The sequence below is a fragment of the Cnephaeus nilssonii genome (assembly GCF_951640355.1).
Source record: "Cnephaeus nilssonii genome assembly, chromosome: 13".
Classification (NCBI taxonomy): Eukaryota; Metazoa; Chordata; class Mammalia; order Chiroptera; family Vespertilionidae; genus Cnephaeus; species Cnephaeus nilssonii.
Window position 1 is genome coordinate 27,148,723 of NC_137084.1, and position 12,498 is coordinate 27,161,220.

The following is a 12,498-nucleotide window of genomic DNA, read 5'->3' on the forward strand; positions in this document are numbered from 1 at the left end:
CGAGCGCACCAGCCCTCGGGCTCCCTTGGTACATCATTAAGTTGTAAAAATGACTTCATCACTCATGACAGAGAAATTGGACAGCCCCCACAGTGGCATATGGTGGAGGGGAAATCATTCCACCAGCTGCCCACCTGACTCTCCCCTCCCTCCCCTCCAGGGGCTGCCATTGTAAGATGTGGCCACAGGGGAAGCTAGAGCTGGTAAGGGGTGAGAGGAGGGGAAAATGAAAGGCCAGAGAAGCTGAGAGAAGCTCATGTCAGCAAACCACCTGCAAGCCCTTAGGGACCCCCCTCCCTCTCCATGCATCTATTCATCTTGTGGAAAGGGTATTTCTTTTGTCGGAAAAAGGAAGGCCTCTTCTGCATTGCCCTAGATACCTAACCTATAGGGCCCACAATGGGAAGGCAGCTAGATGAGTGAGATAGAAATAGTCACCTCTGACCCTAAGAGACTGAATGACTACAGACTGTTTTCCATCATAGCAGAATAGTGGTCCCTTGCAGCAGGCTTTATGATTTTGGTCTGAATTATTTTCTCACACAAAAGGAATTTGCAAATGTTTCTCCCTGGAAAGGTTAAGGAACCCTAGCTTGCAATTTACTTCAATGTTGCAGAAAATAAGTAAAAGTACAGAGGAAAAAAGATGATAGATGATAGATATATAGGTGATAGATAGAGATAGATAGATGATAGATAGATAGATAGATAGATAGATAGATAGATAGATAGATAAGCAGATAGGGTGTATTTGTATGTGCATGTGTGTTTGGCAATAAGACGTAAGATTTCCAATAAATAAAACACACTTTTATTGTTTTATTTCTATGAAGGAAAAAGAATAGCTCCAGCAAAATCGTTTCTTTTTGGGCTTAAAATATGAAAGTGTTGTGTTTAAAGTATCTTTGTTTCTCTCATTCTGAAAATCACTATCACTGGGGAATTTTTCATAATTATGTTAGCGAGAATATTTACTTAAAACATATCAAATTTCCTTTTTATAAATGCAAATGCACACTAATAAAGTTTTAAAATCCATCCACTTGAATCTGTGCATGTTTAAGTATAAGTTCTTCTCTCTTTTATATTAGAGTATGAATTAAATTGGGCCATTTGAAATCCCAAGGAAGAACCCTTCTTCTTTGACAAAAGGTCTAAACTACTCCACTCTCCCAGTCATGCTGGAACCTCTACAATCTTCTAGGAGCCCAAATTGCCACAGGGGCTGAGTAGGGAGGAAAAGTTCTAAATACCATGTTTTCCTCTCCAGATAATCACACTCTTTGTTTAAGTCATTATCAAGTTTGGATATTGCCTTTTGTAGAGGGAAGAACAGAATCACTCATGTTGTGGCTAAATAGTTCGGGAGCCAGTACACACACACACACACACACACACACACACACACACACACACACACAAATACTATACTAGTATGTTTCTCCTGCCACAAAAAATCTAAGGATCTCGTGGGCCCACTAAAAGCTTCTCTCTCTAATTCATGGATTTTTGTCCAGGATTTGGGGCATGATAGATTGTAGGCACTGATCCAGAGAACAGATGGCTCAGCCTGCTGCTGAAAGTGAACTTTGAGATGAAGTCCATACTATCAGGCAGAGATGTTCAATTTCAAAGTAGATGTGGCTGTGGTCATGTACTAGGGGACATCTGAGTTTTAGTCTCAATCTCTCTGTGACCTTGGGCCCATCACCTACTCCCTGATTCTCTATTTCCTTTCCTGGTGTGTAAAATGAGAGGATTGGATTTGATGAGTCCTGTCCAGCTCTCATTATGGGTTCTTTCTGGTACAGGGAGTGCACTCTATGGGACAGACATATGCAACCCTCAGTCTCTTCAAATAAAGAATTATTTTTCTTTAGCGAAATTCAAGTTAGAAACCCAAGAGATACCCTGAAAGACAAAATGTTGCACTAGGAACTGAATCTTCTTTAAATAAAGAATGGGGCAAGAGAAAAAAAATAGTAGCTTTCAACAAAGAGGTTAACTTCCAGCTTGTGGATTTCTTAGTGCATTTATAATGCCTGGCTAGAATTCAGACATTGCACGCACTGAAGTACTAACACTCTCAATACCCTGGGCTGGAGATATTTTTTAGGACAGCTATTTATGAGACATGACATTTCCAGTGAACAATAATATTAATAGTCTGTAAAGGAAAACAACTTTAAAGGCAGAAATCTGACCTGAAAAGAGGCATTTTTATCACAATAAAAATAATCCTTTGCATTACTAATACTTAAGGCAAATTTAAACACAAGTAATGCTGAATGTTCATAAGAGCTTTTTTCTTTTAATGTGTTTTCTGGATTTAAGATTTTATTAATAGTGAATGACAACAGCAAACAATTATTGAGTGCCAGACCCTTGTAAGAATTTCACACATGTTCTCTTATTTAGCTGTCAGGATAGCCATATCAGGTAGATATTTTGGTTAGTTCCCTTTTATAGAAACAGAAACTGAGGCTCAAAGAGGTTAAACAATGTGTAATGCCATTCAGTTATTAAATAGCATATTTAGGAATCTGAACTCATACAGTTAGCTTTAGAACCTATATCCTAACCACTATGCCATGATCCTTTTCTTTTTAAGCCACAAACATTTTGTTGTGATGTTCATTTTATTTATCAACAAGGATCTATCATGGGCCAGGCACTCTCTGAGGTGTTAGGTATAGAGCAGTAAAAGCAACATGGACAAAATCATTTGCTTTGTCATGAAGCTTACTTACATTTTATTGGAGAAAGGCGGATATTAAAGAGAATAGTAAGTAAAATATTGGAATAGCAAATGGCAGTGAGTGCTATGTAAAAAACACTAAAGCAGGGTTGGGAAGTCAGGAGGACAGGAGCAGATTAGGGGCAATTTTTAAGTAGGGTTTCAGTAATGTTGCCACCTTGAATAAAGAGGCAAGAATAATCTGTGTGTATAATATCATCCATTAGAAATGTCATGTTGTCCAAACTTCCTTTGGTAATTCTGACCTCTTTGATTATGCCCACTGCAAAATCCTGTTGTTTCTCACATTAAATATTTTCCCAGTAAGGTTCCTCCTCACTCTCTCAATGCAAGGTACAAGTAGTCCTTAGCCATTTCCCATTTGTAAATATCTGGATCACTGGACGCTCCATGCTGCATTGTTTAAAGGCAAAGCTAATTGTCCCCAACACCTTTCAATCACTATGTTAAATATGTTCTCATGGGAAAATAGTACAGCTCTTGTGAGGAGTCTTTCTTTGATTCCCCACCCTAAGGCCCTCCATGGAGGTGAGTAAATTCTCCTGACCAGGATGCACAATGCCCTTTAAGGAAAGACAAAGGGAAAAAGTGATGCATTTTTGAGTTTTCTCTTGGGAATTGAGTTTTCTCTTCCCGGGACTCCCTCATTTCCTCCTCTCCATGAGCTGGAAAGCAAGAATTCTTAGAATTTGACCAGAAAAAAGAACCAAGAACCTGTATTCTGTCCATGAGGGGCTCCTTTTGCTTCTCCTTAAAACAGAGGTACCAAACCATTGCTGTTTGTTTTTCATTGAGAACTGCCTGGAAGTGTAACCAGGAGCCCTTCTCTCTTGAGGTGCTGTCTCCACACACCTCAGTTCCTCTGTTCTAGTTCCACCCATCACAGTGATGGCAAACATTTTCCAAAGCACGCTTCTTTTATTCCTGGAGGGAAAGGAATCTGTCCCCAGTATCCCACCCAAGGGGAATTTTATTCTATTATTAAATGATCTATAGGGAGAATCTTATTTGAATGGGCATCAATACTTGTAGGTGGAAAACTGGTCTTGCTGTGTTGTTTTTACTGTGTTTGAAAGTGATTATAATAGAAAACATACACTTTTCTACCCAATTCTAAAAATCTCTCAGATTTTGTGTCAAAACAAAACAAAACAAAACTCTTCTAAGATTAAATTCCATGTAGCAGGTATAAGACTAATTAGACAGTGACCAAAATGTTAATAATAGGTGACTCTGGGTGATGAAATTATTTATAATTTTATTATAATTTCTTTTTTATATATTTTTGTTTAGTATGTAATGATTTTATAATTAGAAAATGAAATGTTAGATATTTTTAAAACCTGCATTCACAGGAGGCTTCAACTATATTTGTAATGTTTTGTTATATTTTTTAAATGTAGCAAAGATCTCAAAATCCTAGCTAGTCAATGATTTTCCATCGATTCTTAATATTTTACAATGAACTTTAACTTAGTTTTCTCAGTCTTGTAGAACACAAAACACTGCATGTGAAAATATTAAGTTCCTCTCCCTTGAATACCTATTTAAAGGTAAGGTGTATACAAATCCAAATAAAAATTTTTAAATTCAGAAAATTTCCTTTGTGGAAAATGTACCAAATAAATTAGAACATGAGTCAGTATTAGTCAATTCTTTGCTAAACATGACACAAATGATAGCAATGAGCTTGCTTAAAAAAAAAAAAAGCAACAACAATGACAAAAACTAACAGAAAAACCTATTTATTGACCTCCCAGTTTTACAACCAGGAAAGCTGGGACATCCCTGGTGCTGTTTTCTTGGCAAGAAAATGTTAACATTGTAACATTTGGCAAGCTGGAGGCTTTGACTCTGAAAACACTTACAGGCACAGCCGTTATATTTTCATTTCACATTACATTGAGTTCCCTGAATCATTGTTGGGTTTTGGTGAATTTTTTGTATATTTATCCCCTGAAGTGAAAATATCTCATGTATGTATTTGGAGTATCTTTCTGGGGAAGTTTAGTTTGTTTTAGAAAATATTTTATAGGAAAAAAAGAAAGATTCAAAACACAACATATTAGGGACATGAAAGCCAAAAATGTAACAAGTTCATTACCAGTAATGTTTCAGCTTTTTCTAATATAATTTTTTTTATTTATCCCATTTATAAAATTGAGTCCTCTACACAGTTAATGCCTTTCATTTTAAACTGATTCCTTTTTTAAAAAAAAAAGAAAGTTTGTCTCTTGTTGGGTCTAAGTGCTAGCCATCCATAATGCCAGAGTAAAAACAATATTCAAAGGGCACTATTCTTAATCTATTGCATTCTCCTCTTAACATTTTGAAGGATTGCCCCAAAATATTCACTCTAGAATCATTAAACCTAAAATAAATTTCCAAGAAGGATCCTAGGAAGGATCCTAGGCCTTGGAAACAACTGGGAAATCTTGGGAAGGAAGACACCTCTGGGAATGGTACTGTAGGTAAAAAAAGGTACTGGAAGTGGCCTGGGATATTGCACTGAGATGAAGAGGGACCAGTTTACACAAACAGAGGAGCTCAGACTAGAGAGGTGCCAATTCTAGATTACTTGCCACCTTTCGGGGGGCAGGATGGGAGAAGTCATAGGTACAGGGTCTGATGAAAGACCCAAAGTCTCTATGCGGGGTCTCTGTGCAGCATTACCTGGAAGGGCGAGTATTCTTTATCAGTTCAACAATTCAGATTTAAAGAGCACTTAGTTTTATTTGTCATGATTCACACAGTGGAGTCAATGAAGCCGTCTCTCACCCTTGGGTGGCTGTGTTCTTTGAAACCCCCACCCCACCAGTTCCTATGCCCCGGATTTGGGGTGCCTCTCCGGGTGGCGCTTGGGGCAGGCCTGGGGGCTGACACCAAGACCTGGGCTCGCAGCCACCCCGCTGCAGCAGCCCCGCCGAAGGCCGCAGGTGGCGCCGCCTCCACCCCGCCCCTGCTCAGCGGAGCTCATTAACAGGTGGACTCTTCCCCCCTCCCCGCCTCCCCCCCTCCCCGGAGCCTGAAATCCCGCCTGCCTCCATAGAAACAAATCCTTCAGACCTAGAGCCCCATCTGGGCGGGCGCCCCCGCCGGGCTTTCCACCGCCCTGCCGGGAGGTCAGCGCCGAAAGGAGCCGGGGCACCCGGGGGACAAGCGGGGGAGAGCGCGGCACGTGACGCCCCCACCCCTGCGTGCACCTGGCCTCCCCACCCCAGCTCGGTCTGCTCGCCGCCAGGCCGCAGCTCCTTCCAGGCCTTAAGGCACGTCGACTATTTTGCGAAGGGCGGATTCAGACCGGGCGCAGAGGAAGCGACAACAACGTGCGCCCTCCCCGGAGACCCCAAATCCTTTAGGGCGCCTTATTCTGGAAGGGGGCCCCCAGCAATCCCTGCTCCGGGAAGGGGGTGCCAGGGAATTAGGAGACCTGGCCCAGGAGTTCCCAACCCCCGCGGGGCGGTGTTCCCTGCCCCGAGTCTCCGCTGCCCTTCTCTGGGTACCACCGCCAGGACCCCGAGCCGAGCCGGGGCCCGCTGGGCGCGTTACCTGTTGGCCGCCAGCCGAGACGCGATGTAGCCGCCAGGAATCTGGGTGATGATGTAGCCCCAAAAGAAGGAACCGTGGATCATCCCCACGGTTTCCGGGTCCCAGTTGAATTTGGCTTTCTATGAGAGTAGGACAAAACATTTTTTAAATAAAATTTAATTTACAGAACTGGGGTGGAGGGAGAGGGTAGAGTCAGCGCCTGGGCCGGGGTTCACTTTCAATGGTTTTTCCAGCCGAGGAGCCCCCATTCCCCGGGCACTCTCTGCATTCGGGGCGTGTGGGTGACTTAATTTCGTTTCTCAACAAAACAGAACCAATACCTTCTTCTAGAGAGGAAATGTCGTTTTTCACTGGAAACCCGTGCTCATTTGAAACGTGTCGTGGTTAATAGAAAAGCTAGACCCCCTAGCTTTGCTCTGGGAACCACGTCAGGCGGGCGGAAACGCCCGGACAAGTGAGGAAAGCTTAGGGCTCCAGGTTGGGAAATTCCGACTTCCCAGGAAGAGATTTCGTTAGCCCGCTGGGCATAGAGACCCTCCTGGGCGCATTTATTAGACGCCAGCCAGTGTGGGCAGGAGTGGAATGGCTTGGAGAACGGAATCCAACCCAGGAAATTGTGGGGAAGGAAATTGGGGAACTTGGGGTGCGAGGTGCGGAGGTTGGTTGGAGGAGTTAGGAAGGAGGATGGTCCCAGCGAAAAACGGGGACAGGCATGAGCAGGAAGGACTGAGAGTAGCCCTGGGGACTTGGGGAGTCAGCGGAGAGGGAGGTGCTGCTCAGGGGTGGTCACGAGAGCCCAGAAGGGTGTGCCTGAGGTCAGGGCCTAAGTCTGCCATCGCCAGCCCCGGCGGCTGCACCAGGTGAACCCCTAAGTAAACTGGGGCGAGATACCTGCAGGGGAAAGGGGAAAGCGCACTTCTTCCGCCTGAGCAACTGGGGCCCCCTTTCTCCGTTAGAAAAAAAATTCTGAAACCAAGCGCACTTTGCAGGGTCTCCCCGAATCCCCAGGGCCCGACAGCGCTCGCCGCTTCCCCTCCAAAGCGAGTGCCAAATTAATCCTCCCAACCCTGGCCTGGTGAATGGGCGCTCAAATTCTTAAACTGGAAATACAGACCCACCGGTTTCTGTGACCTTGACATGGACCCTGCTCTTCCTAGGGGTCACTCGACACACCCTGTAAGATCAGAGGATTGGGTTCCAGAGACCCCAAGATGCCCTGGGTTGCATCCCCTCTCCACTCCCCCGCGCCAGCCAGGTTGAGTTGATTTATTTTTCGGTTTTGTTTCATTTTCATTATTAAAAATGTTCGGAGGAATCCGGCGGGAAATTATAACTAACATGCTGCTTCATTCCTTCGAGTAAAAGAAAAATACTTCGATTTAAGAGTCTGCGGACATGACTAAGCCCCAACTTCTTGCATGAAGTTGCTCTTCTCAAAAACCTAGTGAGCTAAAATAAATAAATCAATCAATAAAAATAATTAAAAAAAAAAGCCCAGTGAGCTACACGCGGTTTTCCGTTTTGCAGGTGAGAAAAGGAAGGCCCAGAGGGCAGAAGCCACGTGCTTCAGGAGCAAAAATGGCAGGTGAGGATGATCCTAGGGCTCCACCGTGGAAAGGCGGTATTAGAAGGGCCCGAGGGGGCACCCAGGCCTTCCCCATTCAGTGTATGTATTGGGGGTGAGGGGGTGGGGGTGGGGTGGGTAACCGGGCTCTAACAGGGGATGTGGCTTAGCACAGCCACGGCCAGCGGTCGCCCACCTCCTTGATGACCTTGCCCCCTCGGTGGATGGTGCTGTTGTTGACCATGTCCACGATGGCCACGCCCAGGTTGCAGCGGATGCCGAAGGAGATGCAGAAGCCCAGGCCACTCATGATGGCGATGATGTAGCGACGCGGCAGGCCGAAGCACGTGCAGTCGCACAGCGGCGCCTTCTTCTCAGGCACCTCCAGGGGCTTCCCATCCTCCGTCAGCTCAATGGTCTCCCCGGAGGTCTCCTGCTTCTTCTCCAGCACCCTGTGCGGCAGAGCAGGGGGCCGGGGAGGCAAGGACGCCTCAGGTTAGGCACCCCAGACGCCCCCCTGTCCCCAATTCCCAGGGCCCGGCAGGGCTGAGGGGAGCGGCGCTGACCCACTGCACTCCCGGTCCCTCCGGGATGAGGATGCACCGGACTCTCCATCCTCTGCCAGTCCCCTCCCCCTGGCAGCATCTCTTCAAGGTTAGCACCGCTGGCCTCGGGTCTCCAGGCCCCCTTCCCCCCGGAGCCACCCCCGCAGCACCTTGATTCACGTGCACAGGCCGCTTGCTTGGGCCTAACTTTTTTGCGGGGTTCTCAGTTTATGAGGATCACCCCAAAGGCGCCTTCTGAGCGCCTTCTGAGCAACTGTGTGGGCGCCTCCCCGCCGCAGTGCTTTACCCGGGATTTTTTTATCCAGCTGCCCAGCTGCGGGCCGGCCCAGCCGAGGCCCCGCACCCGTCCTACCCCTTCCTTCCCAGGCAAGCTTTCCCGGATGGGGACCCCGCGATCCCGCCCACAAAGGAGCCCCAGGCCTCCCGGGACTAAGGCCTCTCCCGTGCCCACGGTCTGTGAATGAGCCGCGCTCTCTCGGGCCCCTTCCTCCAGCCCCCGGTGCCAATTCAATGTTTTCTCTCCGGTTACACATCTTTTTCCTCGTTACTGGAGTGGGAAACAAAGGCCTCCGCAACATATGGCCGACACCTAAGCCTCCTACTGCCAGAACATGAATAATTAATTCTTCACAATCTTGCGTCATTACTATCTCGGTTACCAACACCGGAAAAAAAAATGTCACCGGCCCATTTCCAAAAGGTTTGAAATGCGACTCCCAGGTATACAAACGCGCCCCCCAATCAACTCTGGTAGGATGGTCCATACCCAGGTAGAAGGTCTCACATTTAGTTTTTGTTTTGTGTTTCTTTTCTTTCTTTTTTTAAAATAAGCGTAGCGTCTCACCAGATCTCACCCGTCTGATTCCTTTTAGGCTTTTGTCCTTGGGGGAAGGGGGTAGGGAAAAGCGGAGCGACAGAAAGGTTTTACTAAAAACCCATAATGTTGTTCTAGTCCACCATTTAACTGTGAAATTTCTGTGCTTTTTTTAAAAAAAAGCACGTGAACAGTAACATCGCCATGGACCCTTGAGGGGAATGCTCTCAATATTTAAACAAAGAGCCTCCCCGTTTAAAATGGGCAGATATTTCCAATCTACCATACAATTGCTTTTTATGCGTGCCCTTTCAATGATATATCCAGACACAATTGTTTTCATACACACGGGTAAAGCAAATGAAATTTTAATATCAATTCCAAGAATGCATGGCTTGGGAGATGGCTGTCAAGCAATTTGAGGCTACGAGGGGGAAAAAAAAGTCATACTTCCAAATTCTGGAAGTAACACCTGGAAATAGGTCACAAACGTATTGTTGGCTCTGTTAATGCTTATTCCTAAAGTCCAATCCCAATTGTAGAACATAGGGCAATATATACTGGGAGAGGAAAAGGGAACTAATGAGATTTTATTTTTACTTATTTCACATTGGCGTTCTATACTCATCTTGCAAAGTCCAACTCTGCACCTGACCTCCCCACCTGCTGGCAGTTGGGCTGGAGAAGAACAGCTCTTTCCCAGGCAGCTGCGGGACTGCAGGGCCCTTGCGGTATGCACTGCCGCATAGGTGCATGACGGAGCCTGCATGAAGCCCACCGGAACCAAAGAGATTTGGAAAATGGGGAGGCACATTGGTCAATTTGTTTACATTTCCTATCCATTCCCAAAGGCTTCAGTTGTCCAAATGTGAAAATTGGCGCTCTCTTGAACTCGTTTATCCTTTCATTTCTGCCCTCTCTTCTTGATTTGGCTCATATTAAGAAAGGGTGTAGTCATTATACATCTTGAAAGGCTATAAAGTGGTGGAATTGACAGCATAATTAGTGCAATGACTATAGGGAGGATGAAATTATTTTTTAAAAAATTTCCAGTACTTTCAAAGTCATTTTACTGGTTATTACTATGGTTTTTCTTATAAGTAATGTGACCTTTCCCATACAAGAAATAGACTTCTATGAGAGGTCAAATAATAAATATAAACATATACATTGTTCTGGGTTCAGAGAGAAGAACTGCTTTCGCTATCAATTATTGATATGTTTTGATTCTTCTTCCTTCTTTAAAGAAGGATGATTCCACCGGGGGGGATTCGCTACTCAAGTGGTTTTAAAGCTAAGATCTAAATTTCTTTTTTGGCATTACTCTTTGGAATTTCTTGATTCATTTTTAAAGGGTTGTATTTTTTATTCATTTGTCTGGATAAAACAAATTAACTTGGTGTCACTATAAGCACCAAAAGAAAGGTTTTTTTTTTTGTTTTTTGGGGTTTTTTTTGAACAGGTACTGGTCTTTTTTCAATTGTAAAGAGGATAAACCCTGGGCAGGAAAGGATGAGAATCTGCAGGTACGGAAACAAAAATCACACACACATGCACAAAGCAGACAGGTTCATTTAGTGCAACATTCCTGAATAAACAAGCAGGTTTCCAGAGCAGCCCGCTCCAGCAATGAGCAAGAAAAAAATACTTTCCGATCATATTACAATCTCTCTAAGCAACCTAAGCAACGCGGTTTGCGGAAATAGCCCTGCAGATTTTTGCATGCCGAGCCCCAGGCAAATATGGGTTTGCTTTCCTCTTACCTGTAGATCTGGCCGAGGGATTTTCCAGCAAGATTCTTTAGCCCCTCTTTTCCGGGGGTCAAAACCCTTTGTTTTACGGATTCCATTCTTGCAAAGACTGGTGTCAGGCTCTTGCCAGATTTAAATAGTGATCGCTATAGAAGGCGAGAATTGCGCATATTGTCTTAACCCTCTAAGGTAGTTGTGGGGGTTTTTCTTCTCAGCGGAAAGGTATTGATGTGCCTCCAGCAAGAGTGCCAGTGAGCAAAGGGAGGGAGAGTGAGAACAGAACACAACAGAATAGCTGCATGCAACCCACGGGTTTCCTAATAGGAGAGTTGGTAGACACAATCAGAAAGTCTCATTGGAAGGGGAGGTTCCGGTGGCAAAGGGCGCATGGTATTTGGGCGGGCGCTGATGAGTTCTTGTCCTGGAAGTCAGTCCACTGAAAAACAATTTAAATTCCTGGTGCTGAAGCCTTATTGCTGTCCAATCTTCTGGCTTTTTAAACGGAAGGGTGGAAACATCACAGAACCCTTGTGTAAGGACAAAGGCAACATAAAAGCATTTTGTAAAAATATGTGTATTTGCTATGAGGAGCAGAGCACTTCCAAAACTCATGGGAGCATCTTGGGTCTCAGGTGAGCAATGCTGCTATTCGTTTTGTCTCCTTCCTATGATCTCCTCCCATCACACCTGCGCAACTCTGCTCTGCGGTAGAGTCGAATTAAGATGGAGAAAGCTCGCTGCTCTTTGAGGACGTGAGTAAATAACAGACGCACAGTTCTGATTTGGGCAGCTTCAGGGAAGATTTTTTTTTTTTTTTTTCCAACCAAGCTGACTGCGCCTCCTTCGCAGCGCCTTCGGGGGCGCGGCTGGTCAGAATATTTCAGCACCACGGACAGAGTTCCAGGAAATGGGGACGCTTCTTTTGGCTGACCAGATCGCCAACTTTCTAGGGGAGCTGGGCGGATTGCCCTGAACAGGAAGCCTTCTGGGGATCGTCAGACATGGATGCCATGGAGACCAAGTGGGAAGATGTCATCATCGCCCGAGTTTGCAGGGAGAATGGTGCATTTGGCGCTGCAAGGGAGGAAGACTTTATAAAAAATTGACAAGTGACTGTTCTAATCTCCTACATTTTGCTCAGCAAGCTGACAAATCTGTTTGTTGTAAGGAAGGAAGATAACAATGTATTTTACTTAAGTTTGTGGTATTCTGGGGGCACCTGGGATCCCTTGGATATAAAACATATGTACACAAAATGCATAATTATATTGCTCATGCTTTTTGGTTTAACCCCTGAACAGAAGTAAGGAAGGAAAGAAGGAAGGAAGGAAGGAAGGAAGGAAGGAAGGAAGGAAGGAAGGAAGGAAGGAAGGAAGGAAGGAAGAGAGAGAGGTGGGAGGGAGAGAGAAAAGAGAGAAAGGGAAAGGAGAGAAAGAAAGAGAAAGAAAAAAATACCTGCAACCTCAATGACCTTGGTTAAAAGACAGGTGTTTAAT

The 12,498-nt window shown here is 45.0% G+C and overlaps 1 protein-coding gene across 1 annotated transcript in view; it reads right to left on the minus strand.

Annotated features, from left to right (window-relative positions):
• Positions 1–11,100, minus strand: part of SLC17A6 (solute carrier family 17 member 6) — a gene marked incomplete at both ends in the record, with an annotated part of 29,858 nt that extends 18,758 nt beyond the window's left edge. Inside the window, 3 exons of the mRNA XM_079786994.1 lie at positions 6,308–6,426; positions 8,068–8,323; positions 11,015–11,100. Coding sequence (XP_079643120.1) covers positions 6,308–6,426; positions 8,068–8,323; positions 11,015–11,100 — 461 coding nt within the window. The remainder of the gene's footprint in view (positions 1–6,307; positions 6,427–8,067; positions 8,324–11,014) is intronic.
• Positions 11,101–12,498: the final 1,398 nt, after the last annotated feature.